The following is a 23,816-nucleotide window of genomic DNA, read 5'->3' on the forward strand; positions in this document are numbered from 1 at the left end:
TAACACACCTATTTCAGTAACTGATAGATCCAGTGATGCCCCCCACACACAAAAAATTGATAGGTTAAGTGACAAAAATCTGTAATATGGAAGCTTTGAACAACACAATTATGTCTAATTTAATGGATATACATGGATAGATGATAAATAGAAAATAGACAATAAATGAAAAACAGCCAAAGCCAATAAATGTGCTTGGAATGATGAGACATTTAGGAAAGAACAAACCTACTCCACATCATACAAATACTGAACTCTTGATTTCCTTCCCAATCTTCCTTCCTGAAAATTTTCTCATGGTAATATTCATCATAAGTCAAAAAACTTATGGTCATCATTGACCCTCTTTTTTCCTCTTAACCACATCCAATCCTTTAGCTTATCTTGTTGGCTCTACTTTTGAAAAAGATTCTACCACTTATCATCACTTCTACAGTCACTACCCTAGCCCAAACCACCATCATCTCATGCCCAAACCACTGCAATATCCTCCTAACTGGTCCTCAAACCCTTTCCTGTGTCCTATGGTCTCCTCTTCATCTAAAATATAAGCAACTTCATATCAGAAACACATGCTCAAATCTTTCCAATGACTTCCCATCTCCCCCCGAGTAAGATCCAAACTCTTGACCAAGTTTTGGCGCCAAACCACCTCTCTGGTCCCTGAACCTACCTTCTTCCCTACACTCACTTTGCTTCAGGCACACCGGTCTCATTTTTGTTCCGTGTTCACGCCAAGCAAGTTCCCATCTTCACAGCACTGCACGTGCTGTTCCCTCTACATGAAAGCTCTTCCTGCACATATTCCCATGGCTCATTCTTTCCCTTCCTTTACACCTCTGCCCAAATGTCAGTTTTACAAAAGGAGTTGACTCTGTCCATCTCTAACCATCAACCTATAGAAAAATAGTATGCACACCTCTTCCTCTATCACTTTCTATCCTGTTACACATCTTTGCTCATTTTCCATACCATTTACCACCACAGGAAAAGTGTATATACTTTGTTTCCTTTTTTATTTCACTAGAATGTAAAATATTTGAAAGCAAGAACTCAGTGTCTTTTTTTCCACTGCAATATTTTCAGCACCTATAACAGTCAGTACCTAGCACAGAGTAAATACTCAATTAAACTTTTTAAAATAAATTCACCAATAAATAATACATATGATATAGCAGAGTAAACAAGGACCCCGGGGTCAGACAACCTAGATTTGGATCCAGTCTTTGCCACTCATTATGTGAATTTGGGCAAAATCATAACCTCACTAAGATTCCATTGTCTCATTTTCAAAAAGGGACTGTAAATACCTAAATTGTAATTATAATTTTTGCAAAGATAAAAATTACATATATACACATAAATTTAATAAGTGGGAAACATTAATCATATATAAATCACTGTGGTTTATAATTACTAGGTGCTTAATAAATAATATGTGTCATTATTTTTTATTTTTGGAGACACCTTTCTACTATATCTCTCTCTGTAATGACCAAGCTGGATCTCAGTGCAAGGTCCTAGAATATTGTACCAGTAAGACAGTTGCCCTGGTGAGGCTAAATAAAATTCTTTGAATACAGCTTCAAATCTATTTTTTCTAGGTGCGTTCAGAGTCTTAGCATTAATCAGTGATTCGATTTGTCATCATGGTAGGGGACCACTTGTATGCATAATCAGATGAAGAACTTATTTATATAACAATCATTTAAAGAATCCTTTGAAACTCAGATATCACTTGAAACATTAATTTTGTATAACTTGTAAAAAAAAACTGTATTAATCACAAACACGCTCTGCATGCATAGCATATTACAACTCACATATTAACTTTGATGCAGCAGTAAGAAAACAACCAGTTTTTAAAATGGACCAGAGACCTTAATAGATACCTCACCAAAGAAGATGTACAAACGGCAAATAAGCGTATGTCATCAGAGAAGTGGAAATTCAAACAACAATGAGGTACCACCACATATCTATTAGAATGGCCAAAATCTGTAACACCGACAATACCAAATGCTGGCTAGGATGCGGAGCAACAGGAACTCTCTCACTCATCTTTGGGGAAAAGGTAAAATAGTGCAGCCACTTTAAAAGACAGTTGGGCAGTTTCTTACAAAACTAAATATACTCTTACCATGCATTCCAGCAATCATGTCCCTTGATATTTACCCAAAGGAGTTGAAAACTTATGTCCACACAAAAACCTGCACTTTATGGCAGATTTTTTCATAATTGCTAAAACCTGGAAGCAACCAAGATGTCCTTCAGTAGGTGAATGGGTAAATAAACTGTGGTACATCCAGACAATGAACTATTATTCAGCACTAAAAAGAAATGAGCTGTCAAGCCATGAAAAGGCATGAAGGAACCTTAAATGCATATTATTAGGTGAAAAAATCCAATCTGAAAAGGCTACATACTGTATGATTCTAATTATATGACATTCTGGAAAATACAAAACTATGACAACAGTAAAAAGATCAGTGGTTGCCAGGGGTTGGAGGGAATGGATAAACAGGTAGAGCACAGAGGATTTCCAGGTCAGCGAAAATACTCTATAAAATCCTATACTCTATAAAATCCTATAATGATGTCATTATACATTTGTCCATACTCAAAATCATAGTACTGAGTATAGCTGGGGCTGGGAGAGAGAAACAGTGCTTGAGTGAGATAATCTAACTACATTTTTAAAATGTATTTTCTATTTTAAAATATAAAGATACATTACAGAGGAGAATGTAAAACATGAATAATTCTTTTTTCAAAATCAATCATAAGCCTCCCAAGAAGTTTCATTTGAGACTTTCTATGGACAATTACAGACTCCATCCTCAACTTGATATAAAGAAATATAAGGATTCTGTTCTCTCAACTGCTCTTCAACATGGTACTAGAGGTTCTAGCCACTGCAGTAAGGCAATAAAAATAAAAGGCATTTAGACTGAGGAATGGTAAGGTAAAACTGTCTTTATTCACAGACAATTTTATTGTCTATACAGAAAACCCCACACAGTAGAACTATAATTACTTGGCAAGGTTGCACAATAAAAGATCAATATACAAAAACCAACTTATTTCCATATACAAGGAATGAACAATTGGAAATTCAAATTAAAAACTTTTGCAATAGCATCAAAAATATGAAAGACTAAGACATGGATCTGACAAGCTGTAAGACCTGTATACTGAAAACTACAAAACATTGCTGAGAGCAATTAAAGAAGACATAAATATATGGGCAAAAGGCCTCACACTGATTGTTAAGATGTCAATTGTCCCCAACTGATCTGTAGATTCAATGCAATGTCAGTCAAAGTCCCAAAAGGTTTGTTTTCCTTCTCTCTTTTTTTCTTTTGGCAATTAACAAGCTAAGACCATGAAAATGCATGACAGACTGGGAGAAAATATCTGAAAGTATATGTCTGATAAAGGATTTGTATACAGAATACACACACACATATACACAAACACACAAACACACATGCAGTTTGTTGTATATAACTTATACTCAATAAAAGTTTAAAAATTAAAACAAATTAAATAAGGCAACCTCTTGTTTCTGAAGGATTCTTATGTCATTTCAAAAATCAGTTTTAAGAAGCACAGGATTATGTGATCCTTAAGGTCAGGGACTATGACTTCTGTTTTTTCTTTCCTTTCCCCCGGGGTCTGAAACCACACATACAAGTCTTAACAGAACATCTCAATTTAAAACTATAATTATCTCACAAGCAAGAAGTCTGGAAGGAGGATGTGCCAGGCTTGACAGCTCAATAATTTCATCAAGGATGCAAGTTCTCTCTGTCCTCTGGTTAGCCATCTTTAGCATTTTAGCTTTTCATTCTTAGGCTTATCACCTCATTCTCAGAGAATGGCTAAGGCATCATATTCTCCAGCAACAGCCTCCAAAGCAGTAATCAATGAAGGGATGAAAGAAAGGAGTCCTCCCTCCTGTAACACTCTATTTAGATGAAATAAGATCTTTCCCAGAAGCCCCTTGGGTCACCCTCCCAGCACTTGACCAATCACTATCAGGGCAGACTAAGATTACCATAAACCTGCCTTCAAGCAATTCCACATCTAGAACAGTGGGTGGCCCTCAACAAAATCAGGATTCTGTTAACAAAGAAGAAAAGAGGTAAATGACTAGTAGGCAACTGAAAAAGTCTTCTACCAATGTTGAGTTACAATATAAATAGAAACCCTGAACTGCTTTTACTATTACCGATATACTTAACTTCCTATCCTTTATATTCCAGAGAAGAAGCATGAATATAAATGTTTCACTGTTTACCCATAGATAAATGGTTTCAAAAAAGCACTTCTGGTAGTTTATAATACAATATGCTTTAAAATAAGGGTTAAATAACCTACACTCAGTTGAAAGAAAAAGAGAGAGGGGGTATGACATAGGTATTAGTAATTGTGAAATATACTAGAACACAGGGTTTGAAAACCTGCTGCTACCATTGATTTCTGAATCTCAAAGAAATAAAAACAGAAAGCAAAACACACTAATAAAATCGATCTTGACATGGACAATACAGAATATGAAATAGTAACTTTCTTTGTAACGCTTTAGTCATTTCTTATGATCATTTCATTTTTACCAATGTCATTTTCTTCAGAAACAATTAAAATTAGTTCACATTCTCTGTGCAGTAGAGCACTGCGGTTGGGTTCAGTGTGAGAAGCCTCAGATTTATTCTATTGAGGATAAGAAATCCTGGATAAGGGTTTTCAATGTGTTACAGAACACTGGGAATTGAATATGGTAGGGATTCAAATCAGTCTGAAATTATCAGTAAAGCTTTACCCTGTGTGACTTCAAAATCCATCAGTGGAAGTTCTCTAGACTCAAAACTTCAACAAATGTCCTAAGTGAAAGCTCTGGGACATGAAAAAAACCAAGCATGCTTGGATTGTAAAGAACACTGCCTGGGACTCAAAAATCCAGGTATGAATCCTCTATCATCCACTGGCTGTGGGTGATAACCTCTTTAATCTCCCTGGTCCATAGTTTCATTGTATCTATGAAATGATAGAGTTGGACTGTTTGGTCTCTGCTGTCTCGTCAAGCTTTAAAATGCAAAGATTATGCCAAAGGGGCAACATTTAGAAAAAGGAAAAAGCTAATTAAACAGGCATCATTAACTTTCTAGGAGCTTTTTCATAAACATCCAGATGTCAAAGGATATTATTTAATAACATTATAAAGTCTGAAAAAAGCTTTAACAGCACAAAAATTTTCCTTTTCTATCAATTCCTAAATTTGTTACTTGTCCCAAAGACAGAGAAAATCAGACACTGGGAGCACAATTTTCCTCCCAATCTCTTGTATAAAAGTTGATACACTCAATCTAATAGAATCTAACAGCAAAGCAACTTCCGGCTTAAGAGCCCAACATCAACATTCAATCCATCTTCATGTAACAAATACCAATATCCTGAAGACCTTCAGTTAATTGCCTTACATCTCAAGCTTAACATTAAGGGCTCAAGAATGGACATTATGTACATACAATTCCAATGACAGTGCAAGAAACAATAAAATAAACTAAGGGGAAAAAATTAGTCTAGCATTAAAATATTAAACCTACTAAACCAGAAACGCTCGGTGTAAAATGTACTCCCTTGAAGTTTAGCAAATTCACTTAACATTCTAAAATAATTATGTGTAACCTGAAATTATCATGAATCATTCCTGATTTACTTCTGCAGAATAACTTATGCACAATGGAATGTGTTGGAATCATCCAAAAAGTAAGCAGATACCATTACAGAAAATACCATATAGATGTTTAGCAGACAAGCACTCCAGAAAGACATCTTATCCAACCATTGATAACAAGTTACTGAACAAACGTTTAAACACCTCTTAGGATTTTTCACAGAGTTTCAATCACAAATTATTTTCCTAAGATAATATGCAAGTCCTTTAATTTTGAATGACTTTCAAAATCCAAGGTGTTAAACAAACAAAATGAGGGAAAAAAGCATCAGTCTAGCTGGGATCCCAGCATATAAAAACCTTGCTTCATGGAAGAAAAAAAATAAGAAGTCCACAATCTCACAGTGAGGATGGAAACAATCAACCCAACAGGAATCATTATGGATATTACTATGCAAATCACAGAGGATTGAAGAAAGGGGGAGCCTTCAGTCCAGGGTGAGTGAGCAGAGGTAACTACCTTTACAAGAGTCTCATTGAAGGATACCTGCACTGCTAGACAGCTCCAGTTAGTAGTGCCCTGACATCGTCCCTTTCATCTTATGAAAGTGCTCTCAAAACTGAAGTCATAAAGGCTTTTTACTTTAAACTTACGGACTCCCAGGGGCTTCCCTGGTGGCGCAGTGGTTGAGAATCTGCCTGCTAATGCAGGGGACACGGGTTCGAGCCCTGGTCTAGGAAGATCCCACATGCCTCGGAGCAACTAGGCCCATGAGCCACAACTACTGAGCCTGCGCGTCTGGAGCCTGTGCTCCGCAACAAGAGAGGCCGCGATAGTGAGAGGCCCGCACACCGCGATGAAGAGTGGCCCCCGCTTGCCACAACTAGAGAAAGCCCTCGCACAGAAATGAAGACCCAACACAGCCAAAAATAAATAAGTAAATAAATAAAAAGCCAAGCATTTGAAGCCCTTTAAAAAAAAATTTAAACTTACCGACTTCCAGACTTACTTCCCTTAATATTAATATTTGAAGCATTGTTATGATCCGTGACATCTACTCTATACTTTTCATAGCTGAGCACCATAACTAAACTGTGGCCATACGTAGTTAAACAATATACAAAAGCATACAATGTATATCAATTTGTCAAAGTTATGCATTTAAAAATCACTGATTATACATAGTAGTTATCAAATACCTACATGTTACAAGATTTGTAAAATAAACAGAAAACTTTGAGGCAAGGGCTATTCAGACAAAAGTTAGCTAAAATAACGGTATAAAGACATCCTAAAAACAACCATAATATACTTTTAAATCTTTGTTGAATAAATATTTTAACTTCCTGTGCAAGACTTTAATCTATTGTTTAATTCCGGGTCAAAATGAAGTAACCCAATTATGCACTCTGTTATATAAAAGGCCCAGAGGATGAAATTACATCTCTCTTTAATAAGATCCTTTGAAATCCTACCCTAGAGTAACTTAGCAGCCAAATTATTTTTCTTCTGTTAATGCTGATTGAGCAGTAAATAATAACTGGGAGAAAAACAAACACGTAAAATAAAGTGTTTCACACCTTTGCTGGAGAGTTCTTAAATGACCCTGAGCTACCAACAACTTCAGTATAAGCTCAAATGCAATTATTTTATCAACCTCTAAATAAAGCAGTAATTCAAGGCAGTTTTCAGGGTGTTAATTTTAATTTCTAGCTGTTAAAAATCTGTATACAAAAGTATTCAAATTTTAGTGCTGAGGTTGAAACGAATAAAAAAATCTTGTTTCAAAACACAGTGCTGAATTGATACAGCCACTACGGAGAACAGTATGGAGATTCCTTAAAAAACTAAGAATAGGGCTTCCCTGGTGGCGCAGTGGTTGAGAGTCTGCCTGCCGATGCAGGGGACACGGGTTCGTGCCCCAGTCCGGGAAGATCCCACATGCCGCGGAGCGGCTGGGCCCGTGAGCCATGGCCCGCTGAGCCTGCGCGTCCGGAGCCTGTGCTCTGCAACGGGAGAGGCCACAACAGTGAGAGGCCCGCGTAACGCAAAAAAAAAAAAAAAAAAAAAACTAAGAATAGAATTACCATATGACTCAGCAATCCCATTACTGGGCATATACCCGGAGAAAAACCCTAATCCAAAAAGACACATGCACCCCAATGTTCATTGCAGCACTATTTACAATAGCCAGGCCATGGAAGCAACCTAAATGCCCACTGACAGATGAATGGATAAAGAAGAGGTGGTACATATATACAATGGAATATTACTCAGCCATATAAAGGAACGGAATTGAGTCATTTGTAGAGATGCGGATGGACCTAGAGAGACTGTCATACAGAGTGAAGTAAGTCAGAAAGAGAAAAACAAATATCGCATATTAACGCATATATGTGGAATCTAGAAAAATGGTACAGATGAACCGGTATGAAAGGCAGAAGCAGACACACAGATGTAGAGAACAAATGTATGGACACCAAGGGGGGAAAGTGGAGGTGGGGGTGGTGGTGTGATGAATTGGGTGATTGGGATTGACATGTATACACTGATGTGTATAAAATTGATGACTAATAAGAACCTGCTGTATAAAAAATAAATAAAATAAAATTTTTTTATAAAAGGGTTTAAACATTAAGAACGAAGCAAAAAAAACAAAGAAAAAAACCCACAGTGCTGTTGCAATGGCCTTAGCCTGATAAGGTGCTTAAGCCCTCCCAGCCTCCATTTTTGCATCTATAAAATAAAGGGTTTGGAAAGAGCAATCTCTAAAGCTCCCTACCACCTCTAAAACAAGCCCACTAGCCCTCAGTATCAAGCATGGCTATATGAAAAGGAGATAAATTAGGCGAGACTTTAATATAAAGGAAACATGAGTGTGCTTTTGAATCTTCCTAAAGACCCTGGTATAGAAAAAACAGCAGACTCCAAATTCCACCTACGCCCATTTTTTAATCAGTAGACTGAAAAATAAAGAACCATCTATTTTATAGTCTTCCCTCTGCCCCTTTCACATCATCTCTGGTGTGACCTGCGAATTACAGAAAATGTTAATATAAAAGAAATGGACACAGATCAAAGTTTTTTCTCCTTCAGTATGAACACTCAAAACATTTCAGTGGTTCCGCTGCGGTTGAAAACACAAGTCAGGGTGGAGGACTGAAAAGTCAAGAGCGCATTTTCCCCAGGGACTCGCCTAGCAGTTAATATTGGAGCCAGACTGCCTCGGTTAAAATCCTGCTCCCTCACCCACTAGCTGGGTGGCCCCCTCATCTATAAACTGGGGGATAATAATAGTGCCCACCTCATCAAGCTGTCGTGAGAATTAAACGAGCTGATATACACAAAGCATTCAGAAAGCCCAAGTGAGGACTGCATAAATGTTAGCTGTGAGCATCTGGGGCTCACAATCTAGGTATAATCCGCTGTCCACAGGTGTCGTCCACAGCAGTTTGGGGAAAACAGTAAAAGTTAAAGGAAGCAGGCAATGTCTGCCCCTTCTTTTTGAACTCTCTTTTACTTTTTTGGCAGACCTTTCTCCACCCTGCCATGCTGGCTCCTGCCAAGAGATTTAACATGAACTTCTTCCCATGTGAACACTAACAAGGGTATCTGCATCCTAAAGAAGTCTGAGGCAGAGAAATCAGTCCTCCGTCCAAGAAGATATGAGATAATAGTATTGCACGTACTTTGAGGCAAGTACTTTCTCAGTCCAACTCTACTGTCTAATTTGCCACAATCCCATCTAAATAAATAGGCTCTTCTTTTTGTTAGATGTACTGATATCCAAAGAAAACAGAGAAAGCAGTTTCTTCCAAAGAGGAGAGGCATTTTCACTGACCACAAAAGTGTTTATTTTTCTCTTGTCTCTTCCTAATGGTTTTGATGCAATAAATAAATAAATAAACTTTCCATGCTAACACACAGCCTTAAGTCCTAATCAGTGTGACCTACTTTGCTAAAAGAAAACTGAAAATGTCTCACAATATTGAGTTCTAGGAGATCTTCCATTTTTTAAAATTATGCCTATTGCTGATCTTCTTAAGCATTTAATACTAATTATATTACCTAAGCATTTAATCCTACCATGCTTCCATTCACTTCCTGATCTTGCACTTCCCTCCTATGGAACTAAATAAAAAAGAATGTCCTCCAGGGAGAGCACCTCAGAATATCGAAGGACACGGGCATTCTCTAACATTTTCAGTCAGAGGGTGGATCCCTCCCTCATCCCACCGTTATCTTCTCCATTCTGACCTCCGCTGACCCTTCCTCCCTCTATGACAACTTGAGTCAATTCTCCCCGGAGTCCTTTTCCCCCCGTCACCAACCACACACAATCTTCCCCTTGTTTGAAAAAGGTGTTCCCTTCAATCACTCATCTGCTTCTCTTCTTTCAACATACAAACTTGCTCTTACTTCCTCATCATCTCTTCTGTGTTCAACCTCTGAGATGTCTCTACATCTTTTCTGTGTTCAACCTCTGTGTTGAACTCTAGAAGGACAGTGTCCCGAGCGGCCACCAATGGCCTTCTAATCAACAAATGAGATAGCCTTCTTCTCAGCCCCCATTCTGCTTGCCTTCTTGAAATGTCAGAAAGTGATGACCAGTTCCTCCTGAAAGTTATTCTTGGACACTGGCTCTGAAGACAGTATTACCCTGACCTTCCTTTCTTTTCCCTATCTCAGTCTCTCCCGATCCATCTTCCTCCTTCCACTCCATAAACATGGTATTCTCCTAAGTGTATTCTCATCCTCCTGCCCTTCTGCCAGCTATAATTTCCCCTTATATACAGCACCTTAAAAAATACTGTTCTGCTCTACGTGACCAGCCTAGACATCTCCTCCACGGCACCACAGAGCTTTACCAGTTGCTAGTTTGACGTGTTCTCCAAAGTTCTAAATTCAAACACATCTCTGTGATTACCTAAGTCACTGACACGTGGTCCTGAACACTTACTGGTATCCCCTAAGCTTGAAACTCCAGGATAATCCTTGCCTTTTCCTTCTCCATATCTACCACGCACCTTCCTCCCATTAACCCTGTTGGTTAGTTACCCAAGTTCAGTAAAGCTTCAAGTTCTTTACATGGATTCTTTCCTAGCTTTCTTTCCACTGTCACACATTTAGGCCAGGAGTTGGCCACGTATGGTCCACAGCCTGCCACCTGTTTATGTAAAAAAAAGTTTTATTAGAACACAGCCATGCCCATTCATGTATGCGTTACCTATGGCTGCTCTCACACTCCACCGGCAGAGGTGAGGAGTTGTACAGAGACTACATGGCAAAAGCCAGAATGATTTACTGTCTTGACTTTTGCCAAAAAAAGTTTCCTGCCCCTGGTTTAAGCCCTTTTCAGCTCACACATAAACTGCTTCAAGGGCCCCTAAACCATCCTCCGTGCCAAGTTGCACACCTTCACTAATCTTCCTACCATCTGGTTAATTTTCCTAAAACAACATTTTTAAAATACTATTCTCTTGCTCAAAAATTATGGGACTTTCCATTACATCCAAGATAAAGGTCCAAAGATAGGGCAGCATCTTATACATCTCTACACTTCATGTCATGACAGGCATCACGCTGGTAACCAAGCACCATGTAAATACTGAAACTCAGCTTCAAAGACCCTTTCAGTCTGGTCTCAGGACTTCTCAGCCAGAGTTCCCACCACTCTACATCTTCATCCCCACAAAGCTTCTCATTCAGTCATTCTAATCCATCTACGGTTCCTGGGCAGGCTTTACTGCCTTACATGTTGCACTTTTGAGTTTTCATTCCTGCTATTCACCAGGCCAGGATAGGTCCTATTGTGTCCATACAGTTCCATCTTTTCTTTCAAGATCAAGTTAACATATGACCTAGCCTATCTAGAATTCCTTTCTTGACCTTTGTTGAACAGACTTTCCCTGCTGATAGCATAGTACTTATTATTCTATACTGTTAACTTGGCAATGTTGTTTTGCTTAAGTTCTGTATTATCATGTGTTTGTCTTTTCATCCCAGTTCCCTCAATAATTTAATATAGCATATTATATTAATGTTCAGGTAAACTTCCTCAAACATTTCGCAGGGAATAAATATATAAACAAATAACTCATTGAAAGTAGACATAATATAGATCAGTGATGCTTGCCTCCCCCCAGAAGACATCTGTCCACAGCTAGGGACATTTTTCATTGACTGTCACTAAAGAAAGAGAGTGGGGGAGGGGGGGAAGAAGGTGCTACTGACATCTCGTGGGTAGATACCAAAATGCTTCTAAACATCGTCCAATGCACAGGATAGCCCCCACTACAAAGAATTACCCCACCCGAACATCAGTAATGCTGAAGCTGAGTATCGCTGATGTAGATCAATTCTTTGCTAAGCTGGGATGCATAGAAACATCATATCTAGGGCTTCCCTGGTGGTGCAGTGGTTGAGAGTCCGCCTGCCGATGCAGGGGACACGGGTTCGTGCCCCGGTCCGGGAAGATCCCACATGCCGCGGAGCGGCTGGGCCCGTGAGCCATGGCCACTGAGCCTGCGCGTCCAGAGCCTGTGCTCCGCAGCGGGAGAGGCCACGACAGTGAGAGGCCCGCATACCGCAAAAACAAAAACAAACAAACAAAAAAGAAACATCATATCTACAAACACAGCAATAGGAATGTAATACTTGTTGATTATTTTCTTCTAAATATTTATGGGTTTTTGTTTCTTGGACAGAAAATGCAAAGAAGTGAATGATGTTTGAATACCTATTCGGCTGTATGCTGGCTTTTTCTCCCGAGAGGGGTAAATTCAGTAACCAGTAACACAGGCATAATATATGATCCTTAGGAAATTTGAAAGAAAGCACATCAAAGGAGAATTCACTGACTTTGGCAACATATACTAGCTGCGGCATACCTCAGTGCTTACAGGTGTTATGGTAGTAGGACAAAGACGCTGTCTTATGTAAACTGTCATCTGTTTAACGTCTAAATTTGAATGCCCCAGAGCTCAGTCCTTTCAATTTGTCTCTATCTAGACTTCATCTCTTGGTGATCTCAACCAATAATAGTTCTTTAAATACCATCAATACCCTGGAGCCTCCCAAATTTATTTCAAGTCCAACCTTCTCTTCTGGGTTCCATATGGTTAAAACTAACTGACCCCCCCAACATTTCCACTCATTTTTCAAATATCAGGTAAAACTTATTATGTCCCTATTAACTCAGTTGCTTATACTCTCCTAGGAAGCTGTCCTCCATTCAGGGCCTCAGCAATTCAATCTTCCTCCATCTTGGAGCTCTGCCACCTTTACCTGCAACCCTCCTCCTCATTCTCCACACTAGGCAAACATAGAGACCAAAGAATCACGCACAGGCTTCTCACTGCCTCAGCCTGGAAATAATACACACAGCACTTCCCCTAAACTAGCTATATCGTCCTGTCTAAATGTAAGGAGGCTAGGAAGTGTAGTCCCGGATGCACCAGAAAAGAGAAGTATGAGACAGGGTTGGTGAAAACACGGCAATGTCTCTGCTGCCATGTCTAAAATTGAACTCCTGATCTCCACCCTCAACCTGTTCCTTCTAACTCATTCCATCTCAGTAAATGCCCAACTCCATCCTTCCCACTGCTCAGAACAAAGACCTGGAAGTCAAGGTCTTTCTTTCTTTCTCTCACAATCCACATCCAATCCATCAGCAAGTCATCTTGGCTCTACTTTCAAACCGTATCCTGAACCCAGCCATTTCTCACCATTTCTACTGCTATCTTGTCCATTTCACACCTGGATACTTAGAATAGCCCAGTTTCTACTCCTGACCTCATATGGCCCCTTTTCAACACAGCAGACAGGATGATCTTTTAAACACTTACGTCCTATCATGTCATCCCTAAGCTCAAAACCCTCGAATTGCTTCACATGTCACTCAGAGCAAAGCTCAAGCTCTTACAATGGCCTAATGACCTCTACGCGACCTGTACTCCTCGCCTCCACACTCCCGTTCTGATCACTTCCTTATCTCCCCCTTGATTTCTCCACCAATGGCCTCCTTTTTATTCCTTGACTGTATCAGACATGATGCCATCTCACTTTTTTCACAGTTGCTGTTCCTTCTAACCCAAATCCACTTTCCCCAGATACTCACGTGGCTTCTTCAAATCTTTGCACAATGCCATCTTCTCACTGAGAGCCCCCTGACTACTCCCCCAAAACTGCAACTTGCTCCACCTGTACGTCTTAGCTCCAGAACTTCCTATCCTCCTCTCTGCCTTACTTGGTTTTTCTGGCCGCACTATTACTTTCTAGTATATAACACTGGTTTCCTGTTCATCTCTCCCCACTAGAATATAATAAGCTCCATGAGAGTAATATTTGTCTACTTTGTCCACCAAGTATTTCCACCATCTAAAACTATGCTTCAAATATAGCAGTTCCTCACAAGTAGTCACTGAATAAATTAGTAGCTACTGCCCAAATCTCATTTTAAAATAACTCTACAACATCTTACAATCATATATTAAACTAAAAGTTTGGGCAGGACAGAAACTGTAATAATATTTATCTTTTAATCCTTAGTTTAACAAATTTCCTGACAGAGGGTGAGAAATTTTTATTTGTTTAATTGCGTTTGTTGAATTATCATCAATTTTCATATACTCTTCTACCTTACCACTCCCTGTTCTAAAGATTTAGTGACGACAATTGTGCAACTGATTTATAATCATAGTGGAATAACTTACATTTCTCTCCACAATATTTAAAACTTTTGCTCTTTGTTTAAATAAGTTGATATCAAGTTGAGCTTCAATCCATATTTTAAGACACCAAATGTATTGAAGGGTCTGAAAACCATTTAAGTTGATGAAAGCAGGTAAGATAATGTGTGCAGCAGCATGGATTCTGGAATAAGACTTGGCGAGCTCACACTCCATCAGCACAGCTTTCTAGCGGTCACAACCTTGAATGTGATCTCTAAGCTCAGCATCAGCGTGCTCTCCTTTCAGTCAGGGTTATGACGGAGCTGGGACTGTTGTGTGGTTTAATGAGATGAGTCACACAAAGCACTTAGCATGACAGCTATCAGTGAATGCAACCTGTTTTCATTAGTGAATATTTTCCATTTGGCATATACCTTATAGCAAAAGTTACGTTACATTAATTTTCCCACTTCTCAAAACTATTGAAGCATAAAAAACAGATTATATTTCTATCATAAACAGTTACTTTTATTTTAATTCATAAGGTAGAATTATTGGACAATCAATATACCATATGTAAGTTGTAAATTTAGATAAGAGACTTCTGGTACCCAAAGATATCATCGCTCTCATTTGCACCTATACTATGCAAACAAAGTGCTCAAAGCTGGATAACTACCCAGCTCAGGATCAGCAAGTATGAGCTTTGGTGCCACCCCTCCTCCCTACCAAGTTCATGGCAGATTGCACTCTACTGATAATGTTACTCTTCCAATGAGCCAGGAGGTAGCTTTAGGGTTCTTTTCCACATAGTTGCCACAAACTGATCGGAGTTGACAGAAGAAAAGTCTAATATTTACTCTCTAGATCTTGACCAATGGTATGCAATTACAACCCGTATTCTGTATAATACGGAGCTTTCCTTCTCTCTCTCTTTACATATGTGTGTGCATTCTAAAATTTGTGGAAAAGTTTTACTAAATTAAGTTATAATTTTAGAAGGTCATAGAAGATAATAATTCATGGAATCTTCCTGTGAATCTTCATAAGCTCATGCAAAAATACAGAAATTCAAAGTTAGAAAATTGCTTAAAATGAAAGAGCAAGTCTCAATGACTAATAAAAATTAAAATGTATTTAACGTATCTACTTGGTAATGTCACCGTTTAGGTACTCTATTATCTAAATGCAAAGCAAAGCCATAATTGGCAATTGGGAGTTACAATAGTTCTGAAATTTGTATAATCTAGATTCATATTTATTAACAAGCTTTAAGCAGAATTCCATTGAATTCTGAAGTATATTGTCCAGGTGGGTGGTATAAAAAAATACATATTGTAAATATGGTTCTTTTGACTAGTTAAAAGGACAAGTTCTTCAGATTTGTAGCCTCAAAAACAATAACCTGATTTCGGTTAGATCTCAATAAAATACACTGTATGCATGATCTAAAATCAATTAGACTATCCAAGAAAAAAGCAATAGAAGAGTAATAGGATTTCCAGATATGGATAATGTTACATTATCAAAAATGAAATAGTGATTTAAACTGAAACTAATAAAAATAATTATTTTCTACATAGTGTTGAAACACTGATAGAAGTTGGTGATTCTGAAGCTCTACATCTAGATGATAAGTTTGATGGTATATTCAATTCCATACAATAGCTAGAAAACTGTCTAAATGGCTCAGAGAGCAGCTCAGGTTTTAAAGATGTGCTAGTGGCTATAGTCAAAAATGATAATATGGAATCTCTAAGAACGAACAGCTGAGGAATAATCTAAAATCATTTGGTATTCCAGGGGTGAAAAACAGAGACAGAAAAGAGATTAATTTATTAAACTAACTAGAATTTTAATATGCATTATTAAATTAGCAGGTTTGATGCAAGAAAATAAATACTATTAATATCTACATATATATGAACTTCTAAAAATACTGCTGAAATATATGATGCAAAATATGTATCCAATGGATGTGACTTAATTTAGACATCATTAGTTGAAATATGTCATCAGTAATATAAATTAACTGATTCAGTAACAATGTTTTGCATATGTAGGAAAATTCAGGCCCTTAATGTTTTAATATTAGGGAATGCAACTGTACCATAAACTGTAACTCATTTTATCTAATGAGTAGCCACTAATATTTTATTGTATAACATATACTACATAAAATTAACAAACAACATGTTTTCAAACCTTCTAGCTTGATGATTAATTTAAGTCAGACTCCCTCTCACTTTTTTTTTTTTTTTGCGGTACGCGGGCCTCTCACTGTTGTGGCCTCTCCCATTGTGGAGCACAGGCTCCGGACACGCAGGCCCAGTGGCCATGGCTCACGGGCCCAGCCGCTCCGCGGCATGTGGGATCCTCCGGGACCAGGCACGAACCCATGTCCCCTTGCATCGGCAGGCGGACTCTCAACCACTGCGCCACCAGGGAAGCCCCCCTCTCATTTTGATATGAATGAATCAGACCAGAAAAAATCTGTGGGAATCTTTAGCACCACCGAAGTAAGACTTTAAAATACCTCAGTGTATAAAGATACTATAGGAGCTATAAAAACATAAATATTGCTCAGCCTTTATTTGAATACAAGGAATATAATATATTTCAGAGTATCAAATGAACTTCTGATTATCAGTGTAAATACTGTTTTGTATAATCTAGATTCATATTTATTAACAAGAGCAACATTTCCTTAAAAACTGTAACAAGCTATAATTGGATATAACAAACTGCTACTAAATAATTATGAAGTTCTAATAAAGAACTTCAGACAAATGTGAAAGTTAAATCTTAGTTTAATTGCTCACCTCTTAAAATTTCCTAGATTCTCTAAGCCAGACTGCAAAAAATGATCCAGATATAATGCAAAAAAAAAAAAAAAAAAAAGGACCAAACTTTGTTTTGATCACATGCTGTTAAACTAGTGTTACATGTTATATGCAATTTTTTTTAAATGTTAAGTGATACATGAATTCATGAGTCAGTAATATATTCTGAGAATAACATTTTGGCTTTCTAAAATTTGTCAGGCTGTTCATTAACATACCTTACTAACAGTAAATAAAAGCTTTTGAAGAAAACATTTATTGAATGTCAGCAAGAATTGTGCTAAGAAGTAAGGATACAAGATGAACAAGACCCACTATTACTTTTAAGCAGTTTATAATCTAGTAGAGAGGCAAATAAACAGATAAGATTTCAGTTCTGTGGGGTAAGTCCTGGGATAGAGGTAAATGCCAAAGGGTACGGCAGCACATTGTAGAGGCCCCTGACCCAGCGTGGCTGACAGCGCAGGGAAGAAGGAGGCAACCTGAGAGGCTTGTTCAGAGGGAGTGAAGCCCTCAGTGAGTCTTCGAGATTTACAAGTTCTCCAGCGGGGAAGAAGTCCATATGGAAAGAGGCTATAGCGCTAGCAAATGCATAGAAACCACAGACTCTGCAAGATTCAGGGAACTGAAAGAAGCCAGAAATAAGACTAGAGATACAGACAAGCAATTAAGTCTGTGTGCTTTACTACACACTTGGGATTTTCTCTCCAAGGCAAGAAAAGGCCTGTGAAGGATATTAAGTAGAATAATGATGGGATTAGGTATGTAAATTAGGAAGGCCACTCTAGAAACGAAACAGAAAAAGACAGTTAAGAGATAAAAATAAAGATCCAAAATAAGGATATAGAGATAAGAGAACAACTTTGAGAGATAATAAAAATTGAGAATGGATAGGACTTTGAGATGGGGATGCAGGAGAAAAGGATGACTACCTGTTTTCTGAATTAACGTACTCAGTAGCTGATGATGCCATCCACTGAGATGGGACGTAGTGGAATAGAGGAGAAAGGGGGAAAAATTGTGAGAGGAGAGCTGGTGAGTTCAGTTTTCATCTGCTGAGTCCATAGACCTCTGTGCTTCCAGTCAGGGATGGCTGCCAGAAGGCAGCTGAATATGCAAGAATGAACACACACACTCATTAAAGACCATATGAATACAGCAGGCTACTGTAATATTTGCTAACATTTATTGAGCTTTTACTCTAAGGAAGGCGTGTGCTGAGTCCTTCTTATAACATCTTTTTATTATCCTCCCCACTCTACAGTTGAGGAAGAGTTTGAGGAATTTCCCCATGGTATTTAAGTGTCAGAGATGTTTGATTTCACAACTGAAGTCCTTACCTTACGTTGTATCATGCAAAATCCATTCATTACAGGTTTTAGGACTAGATAACAGTGGGTTCAATTCTAATCTCTGCTACTTAAGAGTTGTTTGAGCTTAATAGTCTCTAAACCATAATTTCCTTATCTGTAAAATGGTGACCATAACAAACACATGACAGGGATACGGTAAGGATGGGAGAGAATATACAGAAAATGCTAGAAGTGCATTAAGTGCGCAAACTGGCACCTATTGTTATGTCTATGCCTAGAGAAAAAAAAACTCTTTCTTGAAGTAAAATAGCTATGATCTAAGTAAATTCCCTTTCATCTTATTATGAGCTCTCTTTTAATTTCACCCTATTTGTTCTATATCTTAATAAACACTAAGTATCATTTTTCAAAAAACTTTGAGACATTAATCAATATACTCTGGAAGATTTAAAGATTTCATTCAAACAGGAATCATTTCAATGTAATGGGAGTTGATTCTATAGTGAGGAAAGTCCAAATAAGAAAACTCAATTGCGATAAGGCATGGAGAGAGCTTTGGACTTGGAGTCAGAAGACCATTGCAAAGTCCCAACTCTGACTTGGGACTTAATAGACTCAAGTGTCCCTTTGCACATGGACAAGATGAACAGATGAGCCTGTATGTTCTTATAAGTCTAAGAATGCTGAAGAAGAAGGCTTTATGATGTTTATAAAAACCAAAGCAATTAAGCCATGAACACTTGATGCAAGCTTCAAGTTTCCTGTGGTTTAAAGCGGAAGTGCCCACTCTTGACGGCCTATCAAACCACTCCACAGATCAGGAGCTGTCAATTTGACTCTGACGGGATCATAACCCTCAGATGGAGAGTTCAGTGTTGGCGAAGGAAAAGAGAAAGGGAGAATGCAGAGCAATCTTTCCTTCTCTCAAAATCTCTCCCATTCTCACCACCGATTCAGCAGCTGGGTTTGAGCTGAGGTCACCCAAGACTTCTGATTCTCAAACCTGGCTGAACATTAACAACACCGAGAACTTAATTTTTTTTTCTTAAATACTGAGTTCCACAGCCCTAAAATATCACTGGAAGGAAACTCTATACGATTTACAAGTGCTGGGTTTCACTTTGTAAAAGGTGGTATGAAGCATTTGGGGTAATAACCTCACTCTAATGGTAAACCTAAAACTATATTCTCTTTAACCTCTTTTAACTGTATTGAAGCAAAAATTTGTTCTTAAGTATATACACACCCTAAGGTAATTAACTGGATCAACCATCCCTGTTTGCACAGACTCCACCTGCTTTAGCTTTGAAAATTCTATGTCCCAGGAAATTCCTGGGTCTCTGGAAAACAGGGACAGTTGGTCAGTCTAACACAGACACACACACACACTCACGCATACTTGCACACATGGACACAAACTTTTAAGTAATCCTCAGTGTGTTAGAACAAACTACAGATAGACAGTAGTCCTCTCATGAAGCATCTCCAAGATCATGTCATCATTCACTCAGGTACGTATATGGTCACACTTACAGACCTCTGACGTCACTGGGATCCAAAAACATAAAATGGCATGGGCGACATATCATCATGCTCACTATCATCCCTTTTGCTAGAGTCTACACTACCGATACTTATAATTCAATAACCGGAATTTTAAAAAAACTACCTTGAAGCCCCTGCCTACCAACTGCCTTTTGTCTACTTTTGTAAAACTCGAGCCATTTCTGAGGAATAAAATCTCTACTATTTGACAGATTTTTTAATAGCCTTATGGCTTTGTAATTTTTTGTTACATTTTTCCTGTAATGATGCCGTGTGAAATTAAATAATAATATAATATACAAAGAAATTAGATAATGGTCATGATGTCTGTCTGTAAATTAAAAACTTGATTATCATTTCATCTAAATGAAATTCTTAATAGAAAATAAATTAAATTAACTTAGAATGGCATGTATACACCAGAACACACATTATTCTGACTTTTTAAATTGAACTTGTTATAGAAATCGTTTCTAGAACCACATTATTATACACCAATACACTGTCCTCTATTGCCTGATGGAAACATGAGACTTTAAGTTCAAGTCATAATTATACAAGCTAATGGAGACTAGCATCAGTCTGCATAACACACACGTAGTAAGTACACGTATCTCCTTACTTGTGACATCACTAGCTGTCTGTGGGCAGAACAGCTTGGGCCGCAGTTGGCAGAACTGTGGGATTGTGAGGGAAGATCTCCCACTGACGCCAGTTCCACACACTAAAGAACTAGTGTCATGGAGATACTACTAATAAGTTAGGAGGAAAGGCCATATAAATCCTTTCCCTTTGAGAAATCCGAATCTTAAAATAGTTGCCACCAATCTTGTGCATTCTTCACTCTCCAAAGAGCTTAGCAAATAAGGAAATCCCTTCAGGACTGTGGTCACCATCCTTGAAATGAACAATAAGCATGCTAGTAATATGCTTCTCCTTTCATGCTTCTGACATTCAACAACACATGCACTGTCCAAGCACATCTGGAATAAAACCCAACAAAGGAGGTGTGTAAAGTTGTTGAGACCGTCAAAAACACTCGGCATGATTTCAATGCCCTCATCTTTCTACCACTGGCTTTACAAGTAGACAGTCAAGAAGACCTCAAAACATGATATCATTAATCAGAAAGCGTATACATTTCCAAAGGTCTGTTTTATGATCTTGAAAGAGGATTTAAAAATCAACTAAAAAATAACCAAAAACTTGCTTTTTACAATATATTCTTTTTAGTATGATTTTGAGTAGTCTTACCACAATATTTTTCAGCAAAACTGAGATTGAATTAAGACTTACTGATTGTTCATTTAAATCCTGGGAGTCTTCCATGTGGTTTTCTTACTTCTCCTGCCACTCCCAAGTAGAAGCAGCTTCCTTCAATTAAAAATGGACTATCTAAAACAAAGAGATGAAAACAAAGTGGAAAAATGAAAAAGTTATCTTTCGAAATTATTTGTAAAATTACCAAAACTTTGATTTACATGATAGTTGGTAATCTGTAGAAGCACTATTTTTAAAGAACAAAATTCATTATCCCCATATCTGATAGAAATAATGATCTTGAAAATCACATCATAGTACAACTGAGATATATAAACAGCTACTCAGGCATCCTGCAGATAAGGAAAAACATCTGAGGACAGCTTCAGAGACCCAGGCTGTAATAAACACCTAGTCTGCTATTTTGCTGAGAGAGGTCTGTCATTAAGCAATTGACAGATTAAAAATTAAAAGTCTGCATTAACCATTCATTTTCTAAGGCACATAAAATTGAAAACATATAATGTGTATTTTAATATGACAGCTCTCTATTACAGGAAAATTTGTCTTAATCGCCAGACTCAGTTCTAAAACATATAATGTTATAAAATGCACGCCCAATTTTTAAAAGAGAATGAAAATAAGACTATTATGCTAAAGAAGGTATTACAGAAATATGTGGGAAGGACAACTGGTCAGTAAACTACTAAAAAAAAATTCATCTTTACTCCATATCATATATTAAAAATTTTCTAGGCAAACTGGAGTTTAAAAAAGATCTAAGAAAAATAGGCATATATATTTTTAATTCCCAGATAGAGAAGACATATAATAAAAGCAATGGAATATAAAACAAAAAAGCCAAACACCCCCTTGAGTTCCACACACACACAAATAATCGCAATTAAAAGATACATGAAAATATAAAAAGAAGTATCTCCGCAAATATCAAACTAAATGGGCTAATGTCCTTAACATACAAAGAGCTCTTACAATCCAAATAGAAAGGCACACACACCCCTACAGAAAAATGCTCAATCACCACAAAACGATATTCAGACTCACGAATAAATGAAATGCACTTTAAAATAGCAATGATACATTTCTAGCCCTTCATACTCTAGTTCTAAAATAAAATTAAAAGAATATGAGATTAAAAAATATTTATATAAAAAAGTGTTCATCATAGGCATAAACAGATATAAATTATTAAATGCACGTTTCAAGGAGTATTTGGTGACATCAAAAATTTCTGAGAATATAATTTCAGTGGAAAATAAGTATTCAAATCTGCAAACAATATGTTCCCAATTCAGTTTATTGAACATTCAACAGATGCAAGCGTTTTGCTCAGTTTTACATATTCCCTACTACAACCAGGTAGGCGTGGTTTTAATTTCTGCTTTGCATTATGGTCTACAATAAACCTGTTACTTTCCTTATTAGAACACAAGACATTTTAAAGTGTACATTGTTTTATGCATACACAAACACAGAGACACAGATCAAACATTTTTTTCTAATTTTTTTCTGATTTTCTCAAATTTTTTCTAATTTTAATTTTTAAAAGTCATAAAATGGTAATGGTAACATGTAATGTGATAGTCTCAGTAAGATACTGATTGAGAATACTGCAAAACCAGAAAAGTGTCATTTTAAAGAAAAGCACAATTTTAAAGTGCACTTAAGATGGGAAGGGGGAAGTGCAGATATTAAGGCACACTGAGGTGTTGCAGTATACGTCTGAATTCAGGACGACAGGTAGGCAAGAAGTTCTAGATTTAAAGATGTCATTCTTTGTGTTGGAGGCGGACCTGAGAAACAGTGACTGGAAAAAAGCCAACTCTTTTCCTTTTACCTCACACCTCCATCTTGCTTCTCCCATTCTCCCCCTTCTCCTCCTTATGGACCCTCATATCACATCTGGGTCTCTCTCTCTGTTCCTGCTTCCTGCTGATCTCTTGCTTGCTCCTCCTATCCTCGCAGACCTCCTGATCCTTGGCCCTGCACACTGTCCCCTCCCCTGGTGACCAGGACCTCCCCGGCTCAGCCTCACCTTGGATATGGTGCACACCTTAGGATGTATGGCCACCAGTCTAATTGATGCTGACCTGCTAAGACTCAACACCTACCAGCATCATGAGCCCTTCCTCTCTCCTCCAGGAGGGAATCCTGATGGATCATCTCCTTGTGATGGATGACCCATCACACCATTTTCTCCTCACTACCTGGATAACAAATTAGCCAAATACTCTCCTGAAGGGGAGAATCTGATGTTCCTTTTCATTCTAGTAGATGGGTAAGATGAATGGTAAAAACACTGTACCATAGTACAAAGGGAAGGGACACTATATTCAGCTGTGTAAAACAAAACAAAAAATTTGTATTCGTATTTCTGAATAGAGAAAAACAGACCCAAAAGTGAAAGGACACAACAGATTATGAAAAGTATCTTCAATAAATATTATAAACTTTGTGACCCTGAGAACAAAGAAATTGGTA

At 37.8% G+C, this 23,816-nt stretch overlaps 1 protein-coding gene across 1 annotated transcript in view; it reads right to left on the reverse strand.

Moving 5' to 3' along the window:
* EYA4 (EYA transcriptional coactivator and phosphatase 4) overlaps positions 1 to 23,816 on the reverse strand; it is a 261,282-nt gene that overhangs the window by 211,312 nt on the left and 26,154 nt on the right. Inside the window, exon 2 of the mRNA XM_027079485.1 lies at positions 21,351 to 21,449. Within this exon, the coding sequence (XP_026935286.1) occupies positions 21,351 to 21,383 (33 nt within the window). The 5' untranslated portion in view covers positions 21,384 to 21,449. The remainder of the gene's footprint in view (positions 1 to 21,350; positions 21,450 to 23,816) is intronic.

This window comes from Aethalodelphis obliquidens, unplaced genomic scaffold (genome assembly GCF_003676395.1).
Source record: "Aethalodelphis obliquidens isolate GAN/ISIS:26980383/991018 unplaced genomic scaffold, ASM367639v1 scaffold3, whole genome shotgun sequence".
Classification (NCBI taxonomy): domain Eukaryota; kingdom Metazoa; phylum Chordata; class Mammalia; order Artiodactyla; family Delphinidae; genus Aethalodelphis; species Aethalodelphis obliquidens.